This window comes from Urtica dioica, chromosome 1 (assembly GCF_054948205.1).
Source record: "Urtica dioica subsp. dioica isolate 48M chromosome 1, U.dioica_male_clone48M_v1_H2, whole genome shotgun sequence".
Classification (NCBI taxonomy): Eukaryota; Viridiplantae; Streptophyta; class Magnoliopsida; order Rosales; family Urticaceae; genus Urtica; species Urtica dioica.
In genome coordinates this window covers 2968340-2996005 of record NC_142756.1, presented here as the reverse complement: position 1 = coordinate 2996005, position 27666 = coordinate 2968340, and the positions used below count along the sequence as shown (strand labels likewise).

The following is a 27666-nucleotide window of genomic DNA, read 5'->3' as shown; positions in this document are numbered from 1 at the left end:
ATTACTCAATTAATTATAAAATTAATCTAACGAAGATTTATATGTTAACATTTGTTATCTAGCAAAAAAAAAAAAAGTGTTTTGAGTCTTGCTAGTTTCAATTTGTCGTGAGATGGACATGTTTTGTACTTTGTACAAGTGAACTTTGTCGACCTTGATGGGAAAGCGACTGCCAGTTTATACTTTATATATTTGTTATTTAATATTTATCAATAATAGAGATAAATTCATTCTATTTTCAATTTCATTTGATCACATGCTATATTAGAAAGCAACAGTAAATTAATAAATAAAAACTTAGTGGATGGTAGAGGCGGTTGACTGACCATAGCAGATCCACCAGCAGCTAGTTGCTAGCTTTTTTTTTTTTAGAAAGGGTGAATGAAAACAAATTACGTTTTCAATTACAAAAAAACTAATATTAAATAAATCTAACCTTCTGATAAAAATATATTTTTACTTTGTCTTGCATTTATTTTATCATCAACTTTATTAATTATGTTTATTATATTATTGATACTTAATATTCTCTTCGTTTGGTAAGACTGCACGCAGATAATAGATAATATACTAGCATTAAAAATACAGTCTCGTAGCTCCAAATTTCACATAAATAATTGACATAAAAAAATTGAGACGGGAAATCTTACCTGTATTCCAACAAAATAATGTCTTACATTTTGCTTGGGGAGTGATTCTACCTACTAACAAGATTATCAAGGATTACGATCACTCAAACATTCTCTTTTCTCTTTGATTTTTCTAAGTGCGTTATATACTCACTTATTATGTGATTTTAAACTTGAAGCGAAGTAAGTTGTTAGGTGTTTATGATGTTCTTTTTAGTAATTTTCTTAGTTTTTCATATTTTAGCAAGATTATAGCTTTTCGAGCTTAATGGAACAAAACGGATTAACTAAACACGCTTAAGAACCTTTCCGGACAAATTTAAGTAAAACGAGCAAAGATGTGTCATCTTATATGATTTCGATGCTCTAAATGAAGGATTCGAAATTATTTATTTGCATAATTAAATGGAGCTTTTAATAAGCTTTTTAACAATTATTTATTTTCAAATGTCAAACGTCTGATTTGAGAAAGAAGTTATGGTCTGTTCAACTATCAGTACGCGTTAAGGCACATTTGACGCGATACAAGATGGAACTGCCGTGGCACAGACAACTTTGAGGCGAGGCACCATTTTTTTTTTACGTCCCAAAGTCATTTCGGAGTGTCGCAACTTATTTTTGACACAATAGCGACAACGTGCCACAAGAGGCCAAGCATTATTGCCACACTCAAAATCTCCCGGCGTCACACCTTTGCGCACCTAGCCTTGCGCGGTGCGCATCGGCCATGTCACGCCGCACCCGATGAGAAGTCGCATTAGCGCAATATGGCTAATGAGCCGAGCTTCGAAAAATGTTACGTGGCGCACAAGGCTACTAATTGAACATGGCGAGCTTGTGAAAATTTGAAAGTTTATAATTTTTTTTTTTTTTTAACTAAATGTAAGAACACATTCAAGGTCTATATTGCTCTGAAAAGTGAAAACACACCCTGATGCTATAAATTTGAATTCAATAATTAGTTTTAACATATTTATATTATTTTTTTAGTTTGTTTGGCTTGTTGGAGAGCTAGGAGGGTTGTTCTACATATTCTTCAACTACTCGTCTTCTTCTTCAATTCTCTTTTAATTTTAATTATGAGTTTTTTTTTTTGTTATTGTTTTATTTATTTATTTATTATGAACAAAGTTTTATTGAGGCTACTATGGATCGATGTTTCCTTCGATGATTTGTTAATTTAATTTTTTTTTGTCATATTTCCAATTATGTTTGCTTGATTTTAAATATGCTTAAAGCGTATATTTCATGCTTAGCTACCATTGTTTAGTATTTCTAAGATTGTTTATATACCCGGATATAAAAAATTATCACGCTTTTGTTATAATCATCATGGATGATCCATGGTTGTAAAAAAATTCTATTTTGATGTAGCCAATTAATTATCTTTCTTAATACTTTTGATTATTCTGATAGGACATGAGACTGAGAGATAATATTGTGATAATTGATTAGAATTGTTAACAATTCTGGAGAAATTAATGATTAGTTTAATGCGAATTTGGCTAGCAACATAGAATCGGTGCATGAATAGTTGAATTAGGGATAGTCATAGCTAGTCCGTTGTGAAATCATGATTCCTATTTTTCTCGCATTATATAATCTTTTTTTATTCATTCTCTATTTATTTTAATTTTTTAGCAATTAATTGACTCGTTAAATTTATATTCAATTAATTATTTTTCTAGAGTTGTGAGCAATAAATTTAATACTCGTAGGTTCAACCATCATTCTTACAAAATACTTCATTATTTGAGCGATACATGCACTTACGTAGTGAAACTTCGCAATAGAGACCGAACAATAATCACTAACACTAAGGACCTCTGCGAACCATACTCCACTTCCTCCTCTGTTGACTAGCTAAGCTTGCAGGGTTAGATTTGTAACTAAGTTAACGAGGGTATTAAGTGTAGTCATGATTGTAATGAAGTACTTGAGATCAATAAGAAAAGGGAAAATATCACATTTATACCCTGTGTTTTAGTGAAATGTCGAGTTTAATCCTCAGTTTTCAAAAATGTCGAGTTCATACCCTCTGTTTAACTAAAATGACGAAATTATACCCTGAAATGAATAACAGCGTCACAAATCTCCCTTTCATTGATATTAACTCTTATATAAGAAAAACCAAATCAAATCTAAATCAGTGCCCTAACTTCCAAATTCTCAATTTTGAAATAAAAATAGCCTTAAATTGAAATTAAATAATAAAACTCATACCTCCTAAGAAATGACTTCATTCCGTGTTCGAATTGTAACTCTAAATTCTGGATTCTCTGTTCGAATATGCGATTTTGATGACTATCAACTATCGATGTTTACCCATTTGCCTCTTTCTGTGTTCTTCACGATTAAGAGACTGTTGTTTATTTTTTAGTTTTTAAATAAATTACATATATGGCGCGAATGAATAAAGATAATTGGTGTTTATATATACATATTATAGTCAACGTCAATGAAAAGTCAATAAAAAGAATATTCGTGACACTGTTGTCTATTTCAGGGTATAATTTCGTCATTTTAGTTAAACATGGAGTATAATTTCGTCATTTTAGTTAAACAGAGGGTATGAACTCGACATTTTTGAAAACCGATGGTTAAACTTGATATTTCACTAAAACACAGGGTATAAATGTGTTATTTTCCCATAAGAAAATTCTTCCAAAACATAATCCTTCTCTCTAGACTTTTGAATTGGCTTTGATAAACAGAGGTCAAGTAAATCTGTTCAATTATTTTTGTTGCACTAAATCTAAGGACCCTGTGATGGTTGATTAGATTGGATAACAAAAGAGACATCATAACTGTACGGGTCATTCAATCTACTCTCACAAGTGCAATTTTTTTTTTTTAAGTGCAAATTTGGCCCCTCTATTTGGGGAGTCTCTGTTCACTCGAGAACAGTGATTAAGACTATCAGTACCAATCAAACACTAAAGAAAATATAAGATTGTGAATTCATCAGTTCCCCAATCTAGGGGCTCGGGACAATTACCGGTTAATAAAAGTAATTGATCATGAGATCAATTATCAAGAATCTATAACTCCTTTTCAGGAAGAAAAATAAAACACACAAATCAAAATGCATGGAGGAATAATTAATGGAGCAATATAATAGTTAGCACAGCATGTTCTTCCATGACTGGAAAATAATGCACCGACTTGTGTACATGTACAACAACTGCACACTTTTATATATACATATACATATATATATGTATATAATATTAGTAAGTGTATATAAATACAAAATTAAGCAAATCTTTGATGTATGGACCCATTATCATAGAAGTAGCCAACTTAGCTATTTAAATCAACGAAATGTCTCGAAGAGAATTTAATAACCCAAAAAAAAAAAATAGCTGCAACATTTTGTCTAAGTCCTCTGAAAATCATATAATAAAACGCCAAAAATGAGTGAGTATAAAATCACCCACTGAGAGAGAAACTTCATTGCTCTCGTGTAAAGAGAAAAAAAAAAGGCTTCTTCCACGACATGTCTCTCTTATTTCAGCCACTGCTTCTGGCTCTCGTATCCCTACTTCTCTACTTGACTCGCCGGATTCTCCGCCGGACCACTAATTCCTCCGGCGGTCCGACAAGCTATCCCGTTCTCGGCTGCCTGATTTCATTCTACAGAAACCGGCATCGGTTGCTCGACTGGTACACCAGTCTGTTATCGGAGTCGGAGACCAACACGATCGTGGTTGACCGGCTCGGTGGCCGGAGAACAGTTGTGACAGCCAACCCGAAGAACGTGGAGTACATATTGAAGACCAACTTCAACAACTTCCCTAAGGGAAGGCCTTTCACCGAGATTCTCGGCGACTTCCTCGGATTCGGGATATTCAACGTGGACGGCGAGCTCTGGTGCGCTCAGAGAAAGCTGTTCAGTCACGAGTTCGCCGCCAAGTCGCTGAAGGAGTATATAATGAGCACTCTCGAGGAAGAAGTGGAGAACAAGCTTTTGCCTTTGATGGAGGTTTTGTCCGGAGCCGGAGAAGAAGGGCACGCGGTGGTGGACATGCAGGATTTGCTCCGGCGGTTCGCTTTCAACGTGATTTGCCGGGTCTCGCTCGGGATCGATCGGTGCTCGTTAGACCCTTCTTCGCCGCTCTCTCCTTTGGCCAAGGCCTTCGACGCCGCGTCGGCGATAAGCGCTCGGCGCGGCTCGGAGCCTCTGTTTCTGGTGTGGAAGGTCAAGAGGTGGCTCGGGGTCGGGTCAGAGAGGAGGCTCAGGGACGCGGTGAGGGAGGTCCGAGAGCACGTCCGAGAGATGATCCGCGAGAGAAAGACGGGCCCGAAAAAAACCGACAGTCAGGATCTTCTGACCCGTCTGATCGCGGCGGGCCACGGAGAGGACGCGATCGGGGACGTGGTGATCAGCTTCATAATGGCGGGGAGGGACACGACTTCCGCGGCGATGACGTGGCTCCTCTGGTCTCTGTCGCGCCACCCGGGAGTGGAGAGACAGGCCGTCGAAGAGATCAGAGCGGTGAGAGAAAATGGGAGGCTCGATTACGAGTCGTTGAAGGAGCTGAAGCTTTTGAAGGCTTGCCTCTGCGAGTCGATGAGGCTTTACCCGCCCGTGGCTTGGGACTCGAAGCACGCCGCCGAGGACGACCTCTTGCCGGACCGGACTCGAGTCCGGGCCGGAGATAGGGTGACCTATTTTCCGTACGGAATGGGAAGAATGGAGGCTCTGTGGGGGAAGGACAGGCTCGAATTCAAGCCGGACCGGTGGTTTCTCGAGCCGGACAAGGAGAGAGGTCCCCTGAAGAAGGTGAGCCCCTTCAAGTTTCCGATTTTCCAGGCCGGTCCGAGGGTCTGCCTCGGGAAAGAGATGGCTTTCATTCAGATGAAATTCGTGGTGGCTTCGATCCTCAGACGGTTCGAGATCAGGCCGGTCCGATCGGAGCCGCCGGTTTTCGTTCCGCTCCTCACGGCCCACATGGCGGGCGGGTTAAGGGTCACGGTCAGAAGGAGGGAATGAGCTGAAGTGAAAGTCAACGGCTCTAAATTTAAATACTTGTTTTTAGGGAGGGCTTAACATGCCACATGCCTCATTGGATGGGTAGTATAAAGGTCAAAGGAATCAAATGTGTATATTAATCGCACAGTATAATTTATATACATGATTTTTCCCCCAGGAAATCTCGAGGGAAATGATGATAATCATCATTAGGCAAGATCCCGAAGAGATCGTGCCTTAATAATAAAGGAACGAATCAAATACTGAAGACGTAATCCGTGACATTAAGTTTTTCTGTAAATCATGGTCCGAGGGTATTGCACATGCGTGCTTGAAACTATTGTAAGTCTCACATGTTTCCTTAAAAGTGTGAACAAAAAAAAAAAATTGTATGTTAGTACTAATCATAGTCACACGCTATTTGTTTAATAGCCCATTTCTTTTTATCTAAAGAAAAGAGTACCTATTCAGCTTTCATAATCAATTTGCGCAGATGGTAGATCTATCAATTTTTTTTCCTAATGTTATAATAATAATTATTCTATAAGCTACCAGCAGGCAGCTTTGAATAGATAATAGTAATATTTTACCATAAAAAGAGGTGATCGATATCAATCAATCATATTGATAATTGCAAACAAACTGTCAGTTACTGTTTCCATTTCTTTTCCTTTCCTTATTATTTTTCTAATCTTTGCATTTTTCACGTTTCCTGTTTGTCTGTGTTCTATAAAATATAACCTTAAATTGACAAGCTTCCAAATTGCTTGTTCCAGTTCTCGTAGGTACCAAGTTCATTCAGAGAAACGGAAGGTCTAACCTCTTGCAATGCTTGTTCAAAGTCCTGTACATTAAAAAGAATTGTACTTAAAAATAGAGCAGCTACAAAAATTGACATATATATATATATATATATAATTAAATGCATCTGTTTGTGTTTGCGTTTTCTTACCCGAAGAGTTACAGGTCGCATATCATCCTTCTCCAATTTTGTAATCTCTATGCCTTGTTTCAAAGCATCTCTCAGTGGTCCCATAGACGCATCTTTCACTAAATTATTCATGTCTGATCCCGAATATCCTAAGTGCAAAAAGTAAAGTAATAGACATCAGTTTTTTAATTTATTTTTTAATTTAACATAATACCGCAAATGATATCATTGATTAGATTTTAGACTGCCCATCGACTAGACATACCTGCCGTTAATTTGCAAATGGTATCAATGTCCTCCTTTGTAAGTTTAAATAGTCCATCCTTTTCCAGAAGATTTTCTATGATCCACGCTCTTGCTTCTGAATTGCAATTAATATCTGTTTATTAGCCTCACTTTCTCTTTTAGCACTAAAATTAATTTTTAAGATTAACCGTTACAAACTTCAACCTGATGAAGGCAACGGAATATAAAGCCTCTTCGTAAGTCGTCTACGAGCCGCTTCATCGAGTTCTTGGGGTCGATTTGTCGCTCCTGGATTGATAAACCCGTTCATGAAACTTTGATCAAGTTTATCATAGTTTAATAGGACATGGTTATAAGAAGACTGTATTATTGTTCAGAATCACCTATAAGCAAAATTTGTTCGCTCCCACTGTCAAAGCCTTCCATTTCAATTAGAAATTGTGTTTTAAGTCGTCTACTTGATTCATGCTCACCTTCTGACTTTCGCTGCAGTAGTATTAAGCACAAAAAATAAAAAAATAAAAAAATAAAAAAAATAAAAATTAACTGCCATATAAAAAACAATAATAAAATAAAAAATCAAGCGTTTTCTTGGATGATCTTAAAATAAAGAGTAAAAAATGAAATGCACGAAATCTAGTAATTTCAAGCATCATATTTTGATGCGTAGTGAAAAATAGTTGAACATTTGGAACTTCTTGATAGTTATCCGTCACATTTAGAGGATGTCTCCAACGTTAAATTACTTAACGCTCAAGGAATAACATATGATCCTTCAACATTTATTTAGAAAACATACCTGGGAGAGAAGTGAATCGATTTCGTCAACAAAAATCACAGCCGGTTGACGACAGCTGGCAACCCCAAACAACGCCCTAACTAGCTTTTCGCCCTCTCCAATCTACCAACATGATTGAAGAGAAAAAAATTTAATCAGGTTCCAAAGTTTAAACAGTCACTCTGGACAAGACCGACAACATCTTGTTGAGTCAGGATTAAGCCTAATTTAACAGCTAATATCATATTAGATAATAGAAATCAACTCAAATACATGATATTACCTCAAGTTATTTTTTATATTCGATACTTTTAGATATCTTGTCTTAGAACTATGACGTACCAAGGCTAACATAAACAAACCAGCACGTACCCACTTGCTTGTCAGTGAACTGGCTGATATGTAGAAGAAGGTAGCTTTTGCCTCTCCAGCTATGGCTTTTCCAATCATTGTTTTGCCTGTTCCCTGAATTACAACAGGACACAACGTTATCCACAATGCATATAATACCACCGGTTAGCAAAATATAAAAACAAAAGGAAAAAGAAGAAGAAACGTACAGGTGGCCCGAAAAGAAGAAGACCTCTTCCGGGAGAACGACAACCTTTAAATATGTCAGGCCGTAGTAGAGGCCATATCACCATTTCGGTCACACATTTTTTAGCATGGTCTAGACCAGCTGGCAAACATTGAATCACGGTGTCAACCATAACATCTCGAGAAACTAGCAAATTAGAAGGAAATGAGGAGAATCGTATGTTACCAATATCATTCCACCGAACATTTGGATCCCTATCCATAATCTCATTGCTAACATGTTCAATAAGACGAGGCTCCAAATTCCTTAATTTTTCTGGAAGTTCACCGTCAGGACCACATAGCAACTCCAGACTAAAATCAACATATTAAAATATGCTAAGTAATTCACTGATACTAATTATATGAAGGACGGATAAACAGCATATATATTTAAAGTACAGGACCACGAGCTGTGTGAGAATATAAGATCAAAGCTTCTCGTCCAACACCACTTACCATCTCTTTGTCGAGTCTTCTAGAGAGTCGTCACTCTTTCCACCAATTCGTGAAGTCACGTTGCCAGAGTTTCCGCCATTGGATTTAATAGGCGGAACAAAATTACCACGAACACCACGGCGTGGAATCCCGTACGATCTCCCAGCAGAGCCCCTTGAGTCATTGTAATCACTCTGTGGGGAGATTGAAGTATTTGGTGATCCAGAAAACCCTTTTTTCTGTCTTACATCCATTTCCTAGCCATGAAGTGCACAAAAGAAATTTAGGCCAAGGAACATGTACAAAGAGTCAACAGAACCTTTATATACCTAAAGAGTAGCGCATAATCATAACATTAAAAAAATACTTAGAAAAGAGCTAGTCGTACCAATTTCGCTCTTGCTGTGACAAATCCATTCCCAGAAGCATCATTATTTTCATCTACATTTAAAGGGGATTTTACGTTTGGGCTACGAATATCCACATGCACACGTTTTGTTCCAACCAAAGTTCCATAAGATCTGTCCTCTTCAATTTTTTGAAAGCACGAAGAGCTTTGACCTTTTATTTGATTATGATGTGAGGGAGGCTTTTCAACAATTACGCACTCCTCATTGCTATTACTTCCAGAGGCAAAGTAATTCTTGGTTAACCCTTTATTTTCCCTCGTGAAGTTGTGTCTTGGTGATGTCAGTTTAGATTGAATCTTAGTTGTGGACACTCCATTTCTCACGTTTTCTGGCTTCTCAAATTGACCACCCTGTGTACTAGACAAATGCTCATGCTTAGCCATGGAATCATCATAAAAGGAAGAAGAAGGGAAAAAAAAAAAAAAAAAAAGACAAGCAAAATGTGTGATAACTGTGAAAAGTGTACCGATTCATTTATCGCTGCCCCATTAAGAAGAGCTCGGAAATACTTTGACTGCTTGATCTTCTCAACATCAATGTCCTCTCCTCTAGATCCAAACACGCATCCTGGAGCTTTTTTTGCAAGCTCGAATGCTCTTCTGAAAGAAAATGCAATTAATACAAGGAGATATACAAACACCGTCAAGATCTAGCTTTAACTGATCCTTATCCAATTTCCAAATGCACACAATGCCAGAAACTCTTACCAAATTGACACTGCACTTATCTCGAATCATAGTTCATTAACTCAAAGCACTTCTACTTTTGCAATAGCAAGAAGAACTCTATCTTTCTTTTTCGTGTATCAAATGTTTAAACTCCATAAAAATCTAAAGCTAATCAATGATCTTAGACTTGTTCGTAACACATAAGGCTTCTACATGTAAGATATCGTCAACAAAGCTACCACGATTCCAAACAAGATCTTGAAAATTCAAGCAGAATTTGTTAGTCCTAAAAGAAAAACAACAGACCTAACGAATTGATTTAAGGAACAGTTCAAGAGAGATGAAGAATCGAAGCCACCGTAATTCTAAACGCTCATAATTCTAAATTCAAGATATCATCAATGATTGCAAACATATAACTCAATTTCAAGCAGATTAACTCAGTTCGAAATAGAAAGTAAAAATAAGACTTGAGAAATGAAGCTACAGCTCGAGAGAGAGAGAGAGAGAGAAGGGAAGAAGCGAACCGATCGGAGTCGGGGATGAGAGAGCGGCGAGCGGAGTCAACGGCGGAGAGAGCTTGTTTTCGGATAGGACGTAGAAAAGCGGAATCTAGGTCAGAGAGAGAGCGAGAGTGGAGGAATCCGAGGAGTCGGAGGCCGAGAATGTGGGCGGCGGAGAAGTGACGGTTCTCGATGGCGGCTTCGGCGCCGAAGAGGAGGGAATGGAGTCTCTTCAGGTCGTCGTCCACCTGCTTCCGCCAGCAGCCCTCTTCCGCCTCCGTCGACGCGCCGTCCCGCCTCGCTTGCTCTTTTCCCGCCATTTTTCTTCTGTTTCGCGAAATGGTACAGAACGTCAAGTGTGTGTGTGTGTGTGTGTATTTATTAATTTTTTTTAATTTTAATTTTTTTTTTTAGTAGTAGCCATTTAAAAGTTGGAAGCCCTTTCCTTTCAAACCCAAACTTTTGGACAACTTCTTATGAATAAGCAACTTGAAATACTATTATCAAACATTTTTAAGAATTTTAATATGTGGAAAAAAAAAAAAAACTGGTGTTAAAAATGATGAAGTAAATAGACATCTAGAACTGTTCTGATCGTGTCATTTTTTTGACAAGAAATATTATAATTATCATAAACTGCTTTAAAAACTGAAACTTGAAGGCATATGACTGTGTTTGACATAACTTTGCTTTTAAAAAAAATGATTTTAGAATAGCTGTACGAAAAAACTGTTGTTTTAAAAAACAGATGAGTGTTTGGTAAACTATTGTAAAATAGCTGTAGCTGTTAACAAAAACTGATTTAATGTTTGATAAAATATATATTAATATTTATAAGTAATAATTATTTATATAAAATATAATTAATAATAATAATAAGAAGATATTTTTTGGTACATAAAAAATATATTAAAGTGAGTGTTTATAGAATGTAAAAAATAAATTATAAATTTTGATGACGTCAAAAAAATTATTTGATAAAAACATATAAAGATAATTAGAATTAAAGGTTAATGTAAGAGAAAAAAAAAGTTAAGAGATATAAACTACAAACCAAAAACTAAACTACGTATAAAAACTACAAATTATAGCTTTTAATTTTTTAGTTAAAATAATCAAAACACTAGAAAAATCAATTTTACTGAACACTTAAATCCATTATGTTGTGATTGTGAAAAAAGGTACTAGGACTTTTTTTTTTTTGAGAGAAAGGTACTAGAACTTTAAAACTTGCATATCATGCCTAGGTCTCATTTTTTTCCTTCTTTTGATGGCTTTTTTTTATATGGAAGTACAAGAGATTGGACACTTATTTAAAAAAATATGCCAAAGTGAAATGTGTCATACGTAATTCCTCCCTATTGGTTTATTTAAAGAAAATAACCACTCCATAAATTAATGTAATACAAACGTGACAATACCACAGATAAAAAAACTAAGAAAGAAAGAAATTAACTACACTAAAACGAAAACTGTGGAAGCCAAACATGAAGTACACAACATGATCTAGCGTCTATAAAGGAAACCGAATACAACATTGACTATTACAAGTCAAGCACAATTGCACAATAGACAAGACATGTATATAAATAACTAACTTTCTCTCAATTTGTACACAAATCATAACCAACACAACACTTGAGCAATAAATTACTTGACTTGTTAAACATGATCAAGAACAAACTATCTTTTTTTTTTTTTTAAATTTTCTACAACATAATTCTCTGCCCTATCTCGCGACACATATCTGCCTTAAAAGCTTCCCGGCGGAGCATCGCTTCCCGTAATTGGCTTCCGGTTCAAGTAACGAATAACCGCATCTTCAACCCTAATATTTTCAACAAAAATATATATACAATTAGGTGATAGTTAAAAGAAACATTACCAAGGGTTAAAGCTCACATGGTGAAAACATTATTACCATGGCTGGTTGAAGAACTCTGCACGGCGCTCCTTCTCAGCATTCCGGCTACCTTCTCCGGCCACCATCTTCAGATCTTTACTCTGCGAATCGATCAGCGCGTTGACGAACTCCACCGGAGACTGACTGAATCCGAGGAAGAAGGCCCGTCTCCGGCGATGCTCGTGGATCTTCCTTATTGCTCCGCATATCGCCTCGTCGCATGACTCAATTTCCTTGCTCTTCTCGGCGTTGGCCAACAGAACAGAGAGTTCTCTCTGGATCGGGAAAGGCACGTCGACGAGCACGTCGTAACAGGCCGTCCCGACCGGGCTGTTCCCGGAGAGCTTGATCTTGTGCTCCAAGTGGATCGGCTGGGGTGGGAACAAGTGCTGAGAGATCTTCTGCGACACCATCGTGAATTTCATCTTCTCTTCGCCGAAGACTTTCTGAAGAGGCGGGTCGCAGATGAAGAACGACGGGTCGTTCGGGGTCTGAAGCTTCCGAGCCTTAACGTACTGCCATACAGCGGCGATTATCCTCGGACGAGTATCGACCTCGACGCCCAAAACCTCCATCAACGCCTGAGAGAGCTTGAATTTTTCGGGGACGTAGTTCAGCTCCAACCGTATGTTGACGGAGAATTCTTTGTCCCCCTTTCGCTTCACTTCGAAGCCCTCGTGCGGCGCCGGAGCCCTCGCGTTTTCCCAGCTGATTATGTGGCTGTCGGGGTAGAGCCTCTGGTCTAGCGAGATCGTCACTCTCTTGAAGAAAGCCGAGAATTTCGGGTACATCGGGTTTGTTTTCTGAGCCGCCGCGCCGGGCTGATCGGGATCGACCCCATCTTCCAATAGCCGCCCGACGATCTTGAGAGTCCAGGTCGGAGGCTCCGTGTTCGGCTTTGTCGGGATCGTTCGGACCTAAAGATAAATATACAGTTCAATTATGGTCAGTTCCTTTTTAACACAAAAAAAGGGACCAAATATATTGGGTTATCAAATGATACATAGAACGAAATAGTCAAAACAATGTCGTATATCAAAAACAATAATAAGATACCCCAGAAGAAAAGAAACGATTCAAATAAAGACTCTTGATCATCTGTTTTTTTTTTTATCCAAAAAAGTAAATAATGATGCACTACCTTATATATTGGGTTATCAAATGATACATAGTACGATATAGTAAAAAAACAACGTATTATATCAAAAATAATAAAGATACCCCAGGAAAAAAGGATCGATTCAAGAAAAGACTCTTGATCATCTGCTTTTTTTTTAATCCAAAATAAAAATAAAAACACACTACCTTGTTCTTTAGTTAATCTAAGGTAGAAAAAAAAACAAAAAAAAACTCTAAAATAAACAAAAAAATTTAAGCTTTATACAGACCTGATTGGCGAACGTGTTGAAGACGTAGATCCTGAGGGTTTTCTGAATACAAGGCGGGGTTTTGAGTGCCTCTTGTATGTCGACCTTTTTCCGGTTGAGAGCCGAGTCGACTCGGGACTCGAACTCGAGGAGCTGCGTGTAAAGAGCCGATTCGGGCAAGATGGCGGCCACTTTGTCCTGCAACTGCTTCTCCGGGAGCTTCTGCTTTTTCCGGCGAGCGGCCGGGGTGAGGTCCATCGCCCTCGCCGCCGGCGACATCATGTTCTGCGGAGAGAATCCGGGCGGCCTCACCGGGGGCTTCTGCGGGACCCGCTTCATTCCCAGGCTGCCCTGCGGAGACGAGCCCATGTTCCCCATCGCCTGGCTCGGGTTCAGAGCCAGACCTTGGGCCTGAAGCTGGGCCTGGAACACGTGCTGGACCTGAGCGTGTGCCTGGGCTTTCGACTGGGCTTGGGCTATGGCCTGAGCCTGGGTCAGCTGAAACTGGTTCTGAAACCCGGCCGCGATCTGAGCTTGGGTTTGGGACTGAGGGTAGTTAGGGTTTTGAGCCATGTTCTGAGGTACCATACCAGCGTTCCCGAAAGAGCCTCCTCCGAGGCTCTTCCCTTGGTTATTGTTGTTATTCACAGACATACCTCTTTCCCCCAATTCTGTTTCTTAAACAAAGATGCCAAAATTTTCTCTAACTATGAAACACTTCGTAATTCCCCTACATTCACAGCCTAAATTTTATAAATAAGTTTGCAGCTTTTCACGAAATGTCAACCGAGGAACAGAAAGTAAGGACGCGAAATTCGAACCTCGGTGAATCGATCTCTGTAGCTGAGAGGACGAGGCTTGAAAACTTGAGTTCGAAAAGAGAAAATCGCCGTGTGCACCGTTGGAAGGCGTGAAACCCTACCGAAACAGTAACAGAAGACACATTGGGAAATGAAAATCGGGAGGGATAGAGAGAAATCTAATGGATTGAAAAGAATACCTAATTCGTGGAAGCGAAAGAGTTCTGATATACTTCACCGGTCTGGCTTTCTTATAGAGAGAGAGAGAGAGAAAGAGAGCGAGATATGCTAGGTCTCAAAATTATAAGAGGTTCAAGAGTCTTGAAAGATTTGAGCTTTGAAGAGGCTGATTCAAATCCAAAAAAACGACGAGTGTGTGTGCTGTAGTGTTCTTTTGATCTTCCCTTCCTTTTTCTCCCAGCGCAACGATTGCATTCCCCTAAGTAAGACTCCCATTTTTCCATTCTTCTTTCTGTTCCAAAATAATAATAATAATTATAATAATAAATAAATAGCTAACAAATCCTTAATGAAAAAATTAATTAAGAACATATATATTTAAAGCTTTTCTTAAGGACACAATTGATCTCTTTTACACGGCAGGATATACTTTATTTGAATAATTACAAATGAGACAAATAAGCATATTTGTTTATGACCAATTATGATTATGGATTCAAAAAAATATAATCAGTTGTTGCTTTTTCAAGGTTAAAAAGGGTAGAGAAAATGCGTCGAGTCAATATTTGAATATCAAGGTGCTAAAGTAACAAATGTCTTGGAAAAGTTCGAACGATCTTTAACAAAAATAAGTACCCAAATTTCGACGTGTATCGTAAATTGGTTGCGTAATGTCATTTTCATTCAAAGGTTTATAAGAAAATATCATATTTCTACACATGTTTTGTTGAAATAATTTTTACAGTATAATCTATCGTGTTAAATTTTCAAGTTCATCGTCCAGACCAGCCCAATTTCGTCATGAATTGTTTTCGCCTGCTCAAAAAAATTATCCATAAAATCCACTTTCTTATTGCTAACCTCTGATGGGGTTTCTCTAATTAAAAAAAAATAGTTTCATTTGCAAGAGTAAAGGGGACGGTGGGTGCCCTTGAATTTTGTAATCTCGAGACTCTCAATTAATCCCTCTTTGCAAAATAAGTTTTACGCCCCATTGATGATTTTCGAAACATCATTACATGTGTCTTCAAAGTCTTATACTACCCTGACTTATCATTCAACAAAGCTAATAAGAGATTCGTTGGATCCTACATTTAGTCGAGCTTGCAAGCTTGTTACGTCTAGATCGCTATGGAGAGTCGGGGTCAATGAAATGGTTGCCCGGCCCTAGTACTTTCCAACCGTATATTTCGCATACACAGTGAAAAACAGTTACCACATCCATAACACGCCTCGCAATCGACCATGAATCTCTAACCTCACCATCAAAATTCCACGCAATTTAGAGTTACCCGTATACGCTTAGGTCTTTGGAGAACGTGTTATCTCGCGTCTACCTCATTGTGCTTAGCAACAAGGGCGACACCATCAACGACCTCATCCTCATTTTCAAAATTGTCTCTTGCCCTTAATGAACCTACCGTAACAAGGTCATCCTTGCTAATACATACCTAACACCACATTTTCTTTTTCAAGACGTCCAACGACTCAAGTGGTCTCGGTTTTCTCCTCCCAAAACACTCCAATGAGGTCCTCGCCTCCCGCGGAGCTCCAATCCACCCCCTCGTTTTATTGGACATCATCGAAGCCCTTATATAATAATTTATTTTAATAAATATTTATTTCTTTTTTTTTTTTTTCTTCTTCTTAGTCACACTCTTTTTTGTTATATAATCAAATATTAATTTATTCTTTCCTGATTTATTTATATATTTTGATAGTCTTTAAGTTATGAGTTTTTATGAAAAAGTTTAGTAATTGTTGACTCTTAGCTTTCTCCCTAATAATAAATTTGACAACAAAAAAAAAAGTTTAAAATGTATTCAAATTTCAAGTAAATTTAATTTTAGTCCCTCCAATCTTTACCCAAAAAATTCATTATCATTTGGTTCCCTTAAAAGTACAAATATTGCAAGTGGAAATACATGTAACGCGTGGTAGTGTTTATTTTATACTTGATTTTAGATCCTTACTTGTTAGTATTTCCCCTTACATTCATAAATTAACATAAGTCTTAAGAAATATTGCTCATTAGTAGCGTACACTAGAAACAAAAAGCGCGAGAATAAATTTGAGTAGTCTCTTTATACACCAAAAAAAAGTATTTTTGATTTTCTTGTTTTTACAGACTATTGACATAAATCATAAAAGAAATTTTTGAGTTTCATATATAGCAATGTCATCTCATGTTATGAAGTCGAATCTATGCAGAAATAACAAATTTACATATATCTTCAAATCTGAATCTGAGTGATGCAGACATCTCTTTAGGATATAAAGATGAGAAATCATCAACTCCGCCATTATTATTAAAAAAAAAAAAAATTGATGTTCAATTCTTCCGATTGTGAATCTATCATTGTATCAAAAGTATTAACTTTATAATATTGTGATTTCATTTTCTTAACGAGCCATTCCCTTTCGTGCAACACGAAGAGGACTGCAATCAGGGAAAGGCACTTCATATTTACACGTCCACAAAAAATATCTCACATTTTCAATCGAAGTGTTCCATACACCTATAAGCTTCCAAAGGAGTAACTTAGTTAATGAAACAAACTACATTCTATTAAAATATATGGAGATTGAAGCTCCAAAGCATCACACAATATACTAGTCATTTTCATAATTTTTCTCACTAGATACATGATAAAGATAAAGTAATAAGAACTCATTGTCTCATAAGTTGAACTTGCATCACCTCGCTAATTATGAGTAGTTCCACCAATGTTGATGTTTAATAACATTTCATATGTTGTACGCATCTTGATCAAACTAAAAGTTGATTTAAAGTAAGAATTCCAACGACTCTCACCCAAACATTGTAAATAACTTATTTGATTGAGGCCTTACCACTTTCAAGCTAATCAATATCAACTAAATGAGCAATATTTGAAACATGAGCATCGCCAAATTGTCCTCGTATAGATTAAGCATAAAAATTATCACGAGAGAGCATTGAGAAAATATCATCTTTCAAAGTCAATGCTCTGGTGTCTTTGAAGAGAAGCAACCCCAAAAATCGTATTTTTACGCAACTATCGCTGCCAACAATTCTCAATACAAGTGATATTTGCTATTATTTAGATTCGTCTATCGCTTCAGAATAAGCGAATGTGTGTCACGAACATTGTGTGAAAATTTTGTGACAATCTAACGGTGAACGAATGTGGAAAATCGATTTTAAGACTCTGATACCATGAAGATTTAGGGATTGCGAAAATAGATGAAATAGTCTGAATGATAATGCATTGAAGAGAAATACAATAGTCTGGGTATATATAACCCTAATATAATAAAATAAAAAAAGGAAAATAATATTAAACAAATATAATAATAATAATAATAACTAATATATATATATATATATATATGCTAATATTGTAATCCTATCTGTCACAAGGACTAGGGTTTTTTTTTTTTTTTTTTTTGGTTATGTGACTAATTTTAATTAATTTTATTCCTATTCGGAATTAAAAGTAGACTTATGACGCTCTTGCCGTAATTTACGGTGCTAAATGACACTAAACCTTAGAAAAAGTATGGACATCATCATATGTTAAAGTTCATCTAGAAGTGACTAAATATTATATGACATTTTATTTTTTCTTCCATTAAGCCTTAGATGGTGCAGGGAATCAATTAGGTTGCTCGAAAGGCTTGGTTTTTTTAACCATTTCTTTACGTCAATCCGTCCTTCCACTAATTACAGGGCTAACACTTTTTATTTATTTAAATTAATATTCCAATTTAGGATGCATCCCTTATATATATATATATATATATATATTTGTCGGAACTATCCAATCTTCTACCTCCTTTTAAAGATTTAGACCAAATTTTATTTTATTAAGAAAATAGCCCACATATTTTTGTAGATACAATTATACCCTTTTGAAAAAAGTTAATATAATTTACTTTTACAGTTAATTTAACTTACTGAAAAGTTAAGTTGATTTAATATGTAGATAATTTAATTTACTCTTCCAATGAATTTATTACGAAGTTAATTTTAATTTTTCTATTCAATTAATTTAATTTAGTGCAGATCCGAGTCTTCACCATCACTGATTCCAAACAGCAAAAACAAAATTAATAAATTTGCGAACAACGAAACAAAATCCCTAGTTGTCGCAAATCAACAACAAAGATTCGATGTCCGCAGTGTTTATTGGTGGTCCTGTCAACCTGGACCTCCGAATCGTCGAAGACGAAGACGAGCGGGATGGCAGAGAATTAACCTAACAAGCAATTCAATCATTTAATTAATTAACTTAACAAGCAATTCACTGAAAAATCATAAACTCAACTTAAGTCCTAATTCAATCAGTTAATTAATTAATTAACTTAACATCACCAGTAAGTTAATTAATTAACTTATACATATAAATAGCCATACAGAGAAAGCTATAGCAAATCGGCGTGAATCGGTGCGAATATCAGATCTAGTGAATCGCTCGAGTTAATTAATTAACTAATTTTGCTTGAGTTTAGAAATTTACATGTCGGAACGGTGGAATTGAAGCTGCGTCGGAAGATTGGCGTCATAGATGAAGACGAACGTGCTGGCGGAGACCATTTCGAGCTGCGACGGCGTGAATCGGTGCGATGGAACGAGAGATTTTAGGGTTTTCGTGTTTTTGGTTTTGAGCAATTTTGGGCATTTGAGTGTTTGAGCGTGTTTTAGAGCATACGAGTAATTTTGGAAGTCTGGTGACAAATTAGATGTCTTGGACTATTTTCTTAATTAAATCGAATTTGGACTATTTTTCAAAAAGATGTATGATTTTGAGCTAATTGGCTAACTCACCATATATATATATATATATATATATATATATATATATATATACATATATATATATGTATATATATAGAGAGAGAGAGAGAGAATCCCATTTCCACGGTTACAAATTATCATGTGCTTCTCGGATACAACTATTATTTTTTTTTTTTGAATTTGGATACAACTATTATTTAACCCATAATTTCTTAATTAGTCTTTCATTTTATCATTAGTGATACAATTTGAAGACTCTTTATAACCATACTAAAAGATTTTGTTTGCGTTTTTTTAAGAGCCTCTTGTATATATTTTTTTCTTCTTCCTAAAAAATAAAAATAAAAAATTTGCAGAACCAATAATACATCTGTTTTGTGTAAAAGCCTCAAGGGTCAGCGTTCCTACTAGTCAATGCAATATTAAATTACTTTATCTCGATCAAAAGTCAACTGTTTAGTGATATAGTCGTTTTCGGTTGTTGACTCGACTCGATCAAATTTTCTCACTAATCAACAATAATTAAAAATAAAACATTAAATATGGGTTTATTTATACTGATGGCACCCGAATTCTAACAGCTCCTCTCATGTTTCTTTTTTGTTTACGATGATGTATATACACTTTAAAAAATTAGACATTTTTGCGACTATTTTACTAAATGTTATCAATTTTTAGATATAAATTTAAGTATTCGGTGACCGAGCTTATTTTTAAGGTAAAGTAAACGTATGTAGACTTCAAAATTGAAGAGAAATACTAAGATCGGTTGATTTTGGATCTGAAATGAGAAAAATGCGAATTTTAAGAATAAAATTACATGAATATGCTATTTCCTCTAAAATTTAAAGTCACTACGATGAGTGCATTTTGCACGTATAAATCTATCGTTTTCGAGCATGTAGCGAGCTCTCAAGTATATTTGAGATTATTTGGTGTTTTCATAGTGAATCTCAGGTTTTTGGGTGTTTGATTGAACTTCGGTACATCGTGGGAGTCATTTAGAAGAAAACGGGAGTCAAAACGAAAAAAAATATGAGAAAGTCAACATTGATCAACCCTTCAGCGCGCCACACCAAAAGCCGGAAACAAAGCACATAAACTCACAACATTCACTGTGGCGCGTTGACTCCTAGTGCAGAAAAGATAATTACCCGATTTTAAGCAATTTTGAGCCTTTAGATCTAATTTAAAGGGCTATATACTCTTGTGACCTAAAAGCACACCTTATATTTTATTTTAGTTTTTCTTTTCTTGTTTGGCTTGTTTGGAGAGAAGAGGCAATCGGAGAAGAAGACAATCGTTCGTCGTGATTGACAACAGCGAATTTAACGTTCTTCCTTCTATCTTTATTCCTTGAAACTCCCGTTGATATTTATTTATTTTGTTATGCTTTTTATGGAATTATTTTGTTTTTCTGTTCTAGTCGTCGCCATGAACTGAACACCTTAAGGGTGATGGCTTAGTTTTACTTGAATATGGCTGTGGATTCGTGTTTATTTAAGGGTTATTAAGTTATATAGCCACACGGATATAGTGGATTGAGATATAGCCCACCTTTGGTTAATTTCTTGTAAATAGCCAAGTAAACTTATTAACAGATTAATAAAAGCCTTATTTAACACAACCAAACATATATTTTAGGTAGTTAATAGGCTGCCACGTATGCAAGTTGGCTATTTACAAATTATTTACCAAAGGTTGGCTAATTTACAATTCATATAGTTTAGGTGGCTTACGTAGCCAATTTTTTGTTTATTTAATTGAAGTATTTTTCAGGTTCATCTTCTGTATCGCTTGAATTAATGTTGTGTTCAATGCTTGTTTGAGATTCATGATCTCATTCGTGATTTTTAGGATTGTTTTAGTTGCTCGAGAGAGAATTAGATAATCGTGCATAATGATTAGTTCACCGTAGTACATTCCTAAGCTAGAGATACTTAGAATGTTATGGAGTCGTGTGTACACTCTTGATTGTAATGTTTGTCGTATTTTTAGAGTTTGAGATCGAGAGATAAAAATCCGGTATTGACATAGGTTGTTAGATGTTCGAGATAGATTTAACGATAAATTTACGAGTGTGTGATTAGTGAAGAGAGAGAACCGAAAAATAGTGCGTAATTCTAAGAATCCCGACCATAAGAGAGTTTAGCGAATTTGTTACCTTTGCCTTCCTCATATCCGTTCACCCGTGTTTATTTCTATCTTTGTCTATTTTTTTTTTACAAATTAGTTGATAATCACCTTTGTTTTATTGAGTTCAATTCGTCGTTTCCACTTGCGTACGAAAATTTCGCGAGACACTGGTACACTTGAAAATCTGTCCATAAATTGACAAAACTATCTAAAAGGATCACAATGGACAAATTTTCAAAGTACACGTGACAAAAAGAAAAAAAAAAAGATCCTATAAAAAATAGTAGGTATATTGCAAAAATGAGTTCCCGAATATAAAGTATAAACATATAATGTTGCAAATTGCATTATATGGAGTCATACCACAAAAGGAAAATAACACATATATACCCTGTGTTTTAGTGAAATATCGAGTTTAACCTTTGGTTTTCAAAAATGTCGAGTTCATACATTCTGTTTAACTAAAATGACGAAATTATACCATCTGTTTAACTAAAATAACGCAATTATACCCTGAAATGGATAACAGTATCACAAATCTCCCTTTGATTGATATTAACTCTTATATAAGAAAAACCGTATCAAATCGAAACCAGTACCCTAATTTTCAAATTCCCAGTTTTGAAATAAAATTAGTCTTAAATTAAAATTAAATAATAAAATTCATATCTCCCAATAGATTATTTCATTCCGTGTTCGAATTGCAACTCTAAATCCTTGATTATATGTTCGAATTTGTGATTTTGATGACTACCAACTGTCGATTTTTACCCATTTGCATCTTTTTGTGTTTTTCACGACTAAGAGACTGTTGTTTATTTTTTAGTTTTTAAATAAATTACATATATGACGTGAATGAATAAAAATAATTGGTGTTTATATATAAATGTTATAGTCAACGTCAATGAAAATTCAATAAAAAGAAGATTCGTGGTGCTGTTGTCTATTTCATGGTATAATTACGTCATTTTAGTTAAACAGAGGGTATAATTTCATCATTTTAGTTAAACAGAGGGTATGAACTCGACATTTTTGAAAACCAAAAGTTAAATTCGACATTTCACTAAAACACATGGTATATTTGTGTCATTCTCCCTACCACAAATCTTAGTTGTTAATACAACAACAACAACAACAACAACATATACATACCTTAAAGGATATCTGATTAGTTGCATTGCAGTACACCACAAAGGTTACTCAATTAACCCAAAAATGCACCTCCCTTATTATTCTTAATTAGTCACATACCCCCAACCAAAAACTTTACTAATTAAGCAAACATGACTGAGCAGTTGAGAATGACCCGGTTAAGTTGGTCCCCCTCATACTGAAGCTGCCTCCAGTGGAGCGGGTGGGCCCCGGTGGGGTCGGGTCGGCAGGCGAAGATCATCCCGGGGCCCGCGAAGGCGTTCTCGCTGCCGCCGATGACGAGAAGCTCGTCCCCGAGGGACTTGAAGGCGATCCCCCAGCCGCCGAGCCAGCCGGCGGCCACGGGGACGGCCCCGAGGCTCCGCCACCGCCGCTCGGCCTTGGAGTAGGCCTTGAGCTGGTTGGTGGAGACCTCGAGGGAGTAGAGCTCGTCGGCCACCACCGCGACGAGGGGCGGCGACCGCTGAGTCGTCGTTGGGGCCGCCTCGAGGATGCCCGGGATGAGCTCCCACGCCATCTTCGACTCGTCGTACGCCTCGCCGCACGTCAGGGGCCCGTCCTCGGCGTTCCTTCCCCCGACCACCAGGAATTTTCCGTCCATGATGCAACCCGAGCAGTACTGCCTCCTCCGCCGCATGCTCGGGAGAATCTCCCATTCCCCGCTCCTCGAGTTATATCTGCAAAATCAGTTGATAGCGACACTTAGAGACAGAGTCAGGATTTGCAGTCAGATATATATATGTACAATAATAAAAAAAAAAAGAGTGTTTATAGCTAAATTGCTTGTATATATCGTCAAAAAATTTAATCACATTTTCAAACTTTGATTATCTCGCTGAAAATTTGAAATTTTGACTATTTTCTAAGCTCAACTGGTTATGGTACTATTTTTCCAAAAGAAATTATAAATGTGAGTATGCATGTAAAAAAGAAAAATGTGTAAAAATTAGGGGTAAAGTTTTAATTTTCAAAAGTGATACTTTCTCTTTGAGTTGTAATGTAACTGAAAAATTTATAGTTGATATATAGTGACATCCAGAGACGGAGTCAGAATTTGCAGATAAATATGTACAACAACAAAAATTTGTTTTAACAAAAAAGGATTAGCTTTTATTATTATTATATTTATTATAAAGTTATTTTAGTCTTTTCATTTCTTTTGGTTGTATTAGTGTTATAATTTTCAGTAGTAATACTGCCTCTTTGAGTTGTACCTGGAAAATATATGGTTGATGATGGTGACATTTTAGTACCTATGCATGATTGTAATTAAGAAGCATATTGGCAGAATTTGCAGATAAAAAAAAAAAAAAAAAAGACTCCTCATTTATAGCTTAGGAATGAACACGTATTAAAATTAAAACTGGACATGACTATTGGGTCTAAACTCTGATAAGAGAGTAGCTCATATTGGTAGAGGATTTACAAACACCAATAAGAAACACTTTGTTAAGAATACACGAGTAATATATAGATAAAGGATTTTGAGGTTGGTGGGACCCACCACGGTTTCGTGGGGGACACAGTGCTGTTGAATATCAGTGATCTTCCCATTTTAAGATCATTACATGAGAACTAATTTTCCAATTACAACCGTAATTACAATTGACTCATCATGTCATTCGATTTCAAATAGCACGGGAAGTTTAATCCGAAACTAGTAACATTGACATAAACGAAATAAGAAATTGTGTAAACACTTCGAAAAAAGATTATCATAGATAGTGACCTAGTTTATTTTTTTGAATCTCATAATATATGATTGTGTGTATAATACCAATAACACAATAGATAATTGATGACCTATTCTCTGAAACGAGAAGTACAAAAAAAAAAAAAAAAAACCTCAAAGCTAATAATAACATCAAGATACCCATTAGTTCAATCTTAAGAGCATATTGTCTATTAATTAATCAGAAAAATGGTATTAAATATAATACGTACCTTTCGGCGGAGTTGAGGCTGTGGGTCTCATTGTTGACCTGGAGGAGCCCACCGGCGACATAACCAAAGTCGCCGGAAGCCGCGGCGGCGAACATGGAGCGGGGGTTGATCATCGACGGCCCTCGGAGCCACCGGTCTTGGACGAGGCTGTACCGCCACACGACCGGAACTCCGTCGTCTTCCTTGCCGGAGACCAGCAAGTCGGTCCCGGCGCAGAGCGTCTCCTTGTCGCCGTTCCGGAAGGGCTCTCCGGCGGGGAGCGCCGGAAGGTTCCGGAGTCGCCGGAAGTTTCGGTCAAAGGCCCACCACATCTGAGCTCCGGCGGCGAGCATGAACACCGTCGGCTCTTGGACCCCGTCGTCTCGCCGGATTTCGTAGATGTCGCCGGACCTTATGAGGGACCAGAACCGTCTGTTGACGACGGAGAAACGGCCGTACTCCGCCCGAGGCACTCTCGCCACTATCATCGCCTCTAACTCTTCAAGTAGCTCCGGTCGTTCATCCATATTTCTTGATCTGTTATATTATATCTATATATATATATATATATATATATCTGTTTATATAAAAGTTGTCAGTAGAGAGTTTAGTGGAAGTTTAACGAACCTATATATATAGCGTCTCTTTCTAACAGTAATGATAGGAATCTCAGAAATGAGATGAAAAATGAAGAAGGAAGTGTTGTTGCATCAAGGGTTTGATAAAGACAGAGAGAAGAAATAATAAAAGCATATATGCTTAAATATGTACATTTTTTTTTTGTTTTTGTTAATTATGCAGACTGAGTAAAAGTCAAAGCAAAGCAGTAAAGATGGTGGAGATGGTTGTTATTGAAAAGAGCAAGAGAGAAAAAGAAAGGAAAAAATATAAAAGGTTATATAATTATATAATACATTTAACAGGCATTAGCGTAAAGGAAGTCCATTAAATTTAAATAAATGTAGAGAGAGAGAGAGAGAGAGGGAGTATAATATATGATCAGAAACTTTATTTATAATAAATAATAGCGATTTTAAGACTAATTGAAGGCATAGAGAGAAACAGCCATGCTTGGCTTTTGTACTGGAGCTCGGATTTTGAAGCCGTATATTATTAATTATATCATTAATTTAATATTAACATGTTAGGATCACCGTCACCACCAACACCACTAGTACAATCGCTAGCTCTACCGATAATACCAGAGCAAGCTCGTTTTATAATTATTCACTTTTTTATTTTATTTTTGTGACACTGAATATAATAATCCCTCGGCATGTGGGGGTATTGGACAAGCTAACATGTTTAATCATCTGGATTTTTGTGACAAAGAACGCGCTAATCAGGATCGGAAAATATTAATTGTTTGTAATTGAATATTTTTTTTTTCTTTTTTCTTTTTTCTTTTTTCCTCGTAGTAGGAACCACTTTATTGACTAGCATGATTATCAGACGCCACGTTGGAAGACTATTTCCCTTCACATATGTATACATAATTTATTCGTATATATGTTTGTTGAGGCTTATTAAAAAAAAAACGAAGTAAAACAATTTTTATTTATCTTTTAACTAAATTAAATTGGATTATCGTGTGAGCTAACTAATTATTTGATTTAATTAAATTAAGGAGAGATTCGTCGAAACAATAAATTATGTTTGTAGAAAAAGAGAGTTCAAAAATCTCAAGTGGAGAGAGAGAGAGAGTGATTAGGTTAACTCAAGTAAATTAGTCGAATTTTTCTTCTACCCCAAGTATAATCATTTTTTCAAATCTTAGAATCTAGAACAAAAATATCAAATATTTAAGCAATAACTTTATTTTATTATATTATGTTTTCATTTTTATGATCCTTAGAGAAAAAAAAAATCATATTTTTCGTATTATGTTTGTTGGAACTTGGAATAAAGTAAAATACTAAGTACCTAGATTTAAATATATTAGCTAATATATATTCTATTTTTAATCAAATAAAATATTTTGTTTACCAAATCAAATTTATAAAATAATCTATTATATTCCATAAATATATCAACCTCCATATTTTAAATAAAACAACTCTATAATCACCAATCTATATATTGGACGTCCAATGCAAGGCTCATTAGACTTTTTGGTCTAATTTAAGTGCTCTCTCAAGCTTACTAAAATTTAAGTGATTAAATTTAAAATTGAACAACTTTTTTCAAACCTCGTTTCACGATTATGACCCGTGTCGCAAACTCGCAATGAACGCGAAATGTGAATTATTATATATCACGAAATATCTCATTTCATTTTTGCATAACCGAGTCGAGAACCCCCAACTAAATTTTAGCATTCTACCTTAGATATTTCATAACATCATGTCACATCAAGTTGCTTCTATAGATTTGAAGAATGAGTTCTTATTTGTTTAAGGCAGTTACATCCTTATTCGAAATTAGTATTTTTTTGTTATTATTTATAATCATATTTAATCCTTATGTATATAAATATATATCAACAATCTCTATGCTTAAATTAAAATAAAAAAATCAATAAAGGGAAAAAATTATGCGTCCAAATAATTAATTGAACAGTTTTATTTTAATCAAATGGGAAACACATGACATGTACTAGTCATTAGTGACAAACAGATCTCTCTGATTTTGATCGTGTGAAATCTATATATGATCATGTGACGCTAATATACATTGGTAATCAGTCATCTAAAAATCTTTGTTGTTTTTAATATCAGATGTGCCGTAATATGTAAAACATAAAAAAGCTTTTGAGCTGGTCTACACAGAAAAAGCAAACACATATTATTATATTATATTATATTATATATATATATATATATATATATATATAAAATTAAGAATAATAAGATTAAGACAATCACCAACGAGTAAACCAAGAATATATTGGAATATAGAGCTAGCAACTGGGCTTAATATTTAAGGAGACCATTAACAACTGTCCTACTCAGGTTGTACTAATCGAGAATATTAAGGAGCTAATTAAAAAAATGTCATATTGTTTTTATTAGTTTATATCCATCCAATGACAAGAATATGTCATGCCCTAGTCCAATGAAAGTTAAAAATAAAAAACAAAACATCCTATTGTCGACACTTTCTTTTCCAGAATTCTTTTGCCCATTATTCACAGTACTGATTAGTAGTGGTGGATTTGCCTTTTCTTTCGCTTCTTTCTGGGCAATGACTATGAAAGAGTGAGTTTTCTATAAATATTTTAAGACTTCTTATTGGAATATTAGTATTAAAGAGTATTTAATATTATGTGTAT

At 35.8% G+C, this 27666-nt stretch overlaps 4 protein-coding genes across 6 annotated transcripts; 1 reads left to right on the top strand and 3 right to left on the bottom strand.

The window, feature by feature from the left end:
• Positions 1–3909: 3909 nt before the first annotated feature.
• On the top strand, positions 3910–6070 carry CYP94B2 (cytochrome P450, family 94, subfamily B, polypeptide 2). Its single transcript, XM_089601323.1, has one exon. The coding sequence runs from the start codon at positions 4129–4131 to the stop codon at positions 5623–5625; it is 1497 nt and encodes a 498-aa protein (XP_089457449.1). The 5' UTR covers positions 3910–4128; the 3' UTR covers positions 5626–6070.
• Positions 6071–6188: 118 nt separating this feature from the next.
• Positions 6189–10534, bottom strand: LOC149406365 (P-loop containing nucleoside triphosphate hydrolases superfamily protein). Of its 2 annotated transcripts, none has more exons than XM_089601084.1 (13): positions 10179–10534; positions 9450–9582; positions 8962–9333; positions 8595–8830; positions 8323–8450; positions 8120–8238; positions 7932–8024; positions 7581–7682; positions 7165–7267; positions 6986–7069; positions 6801–6896; positions 6557–6684; positions 6189–6448 (listed from the first exon to the last, which is right to left on the bottom strand). In XM_089601084.1, exons 1-13 carry the CDS (start codon positions 10472–10474, stop codon positions 6347–6349), a joined length of 1992 nt encoding a protein of 663 aa, XP_089457210.1. In that variant the 5' UTR covers positions 10475–10534; the 3' UTR covers positions 6189–6346. The 2 variants fall into 2 exon arrangements, with proteins under 2 accessions (XP_089457210.1, XP_089457287.1); XM_089601161.1 differs by having other exon boundaries at positions 9450–9579.
• Positions 10535–11587: 1053 nt separating this feature from the next.
• LOC149406364 (SWI/SNF complex component SNF12 homolog) lies at positions 11588–14723 on the bottom strand. 2 transcript variants are annotated; one of them, XM_089601228.1, is made up of 5 exons: positions 14425–14723; positions 14246–14342; positions 13446–14167; positions 12076–12974; positions 11588–11982 (listed from the first exon to the last, which is right to left on the bottom strand). In XM_089601228.1, exons 3-5 carry the CDS (start codon positions 14076–14078, stop codon positions 11907–11909), a joined length of 1608 nt encoding a protein of 535 aa, XP_089457354.1. In that variant the 5' UTR covers positions 14079–14167; positions 14246–14342; positions 14425–14723; the 3' UTR covers positions 11588–11906. The 2 variants fall into 2 exon arrangements, with proteins under 2 accessions (XP_089457354.1, XP_089457388.1); XM_089601262.1 differs by having other exon boundaries at positions 13446–14154.
• Positions 14724–21621: 6898 nt separating this feature from the next.
• LOC149406363 (Galactose oxidase/kelch repeat superfamily protein) lies at positions 21622–25218 on the bottom strand. Its single transcript, XM_089600853.1, has 2 exons — positions 24417–25218; positions 21622–23149 (listed from the first exon to the last, which is right to left on the bottom strand). Exons 1-2 carry the CDS (start codon positions 24920–24922, stop codon positions 22594–22596), a joined length of 1062 nt encoding a protein of 353 aa, XP_089456979.1. The 5' UTR covers positions 24923–25218; the 3' UTR covers positions 21622–22593.
• Positions 25219–27666: the final 2448 nt, after the last annotated feature.

What these genes read in the sequence shown, in the direction of transcription:
- LOC149406364 (XM_089601228.1), bottom strand. Translation starts at nt 14,078, where the DNA reads ATGTCTGTGAATAACAACAATAACCAAGGGAAGAGCCTCGGAGGAGGC. An exon ending in TCAACACGTTCGCCAATCAG is followed by an intron (nt 12,975 to 13,445) that starts GTCTGTATAAAG and finishes ATTTATCTTTAG; the next exon opens with GTCCGAACGATCCCGACAAA. An exon ending in GAGTTCTTCAACCAGCCATG is followed by an intron (nt 11,983 to 12,075) that starts GTAATAATGTTT and finishes TGAAAATATTAG; the next exon opens with GGTTGAAGATGCGGTTATTC.
- LOC149406365 (XM_089601084.1), bottom strand. Translation starts at nt 10,474, where the DNA reads ATGGCGGGAAAAGAGCAAGCGAGGCGGGACGGCGCGTCGACGGAGGCG. An exon ending in CTCATCCCCGACTCCGATCG is followed by an intron (nt 9,583 to 10,178) that starts GTTCGCTTCTTC and finishes ATTTTCTTTCAG; the next exon opens with AAGAGCATTCGAGCTTGCAA. An exon ending in TGCGACCTGTAACTCTTCGG is followed by an intron (nt 6,449 to 6,556) that starts GTAAGAAAACGC and finishes TTTAATGTACAG; the next exon opens with GACTTTGAACAAGCATTGCA.
- LOC149406363 (XM_089600853.1), bottom strand. Translation starts at nt 24,922, where the DNA reads ATGGATGAACGACCGGAGCTACTTGAAGAGTTAGAGGCGATGATAGTG. An exon ending in AGCCTCAACTCCGCCGAAAG is followed by an intron (nt 23,150 to 24,416) that starts GTACGTATTATA and finishes CTGATTTTGCAG; the next exon opens with ATATAACTCGAGGAGCGGGG.
- CYP94B2 (XM_089601323.1), top strand. Translation starts at nt 4,129, where the DNA reads ATGTCTCTCTTATTTCAGCCACTGCTTCTGGCTCTCGTATCCCTACTT.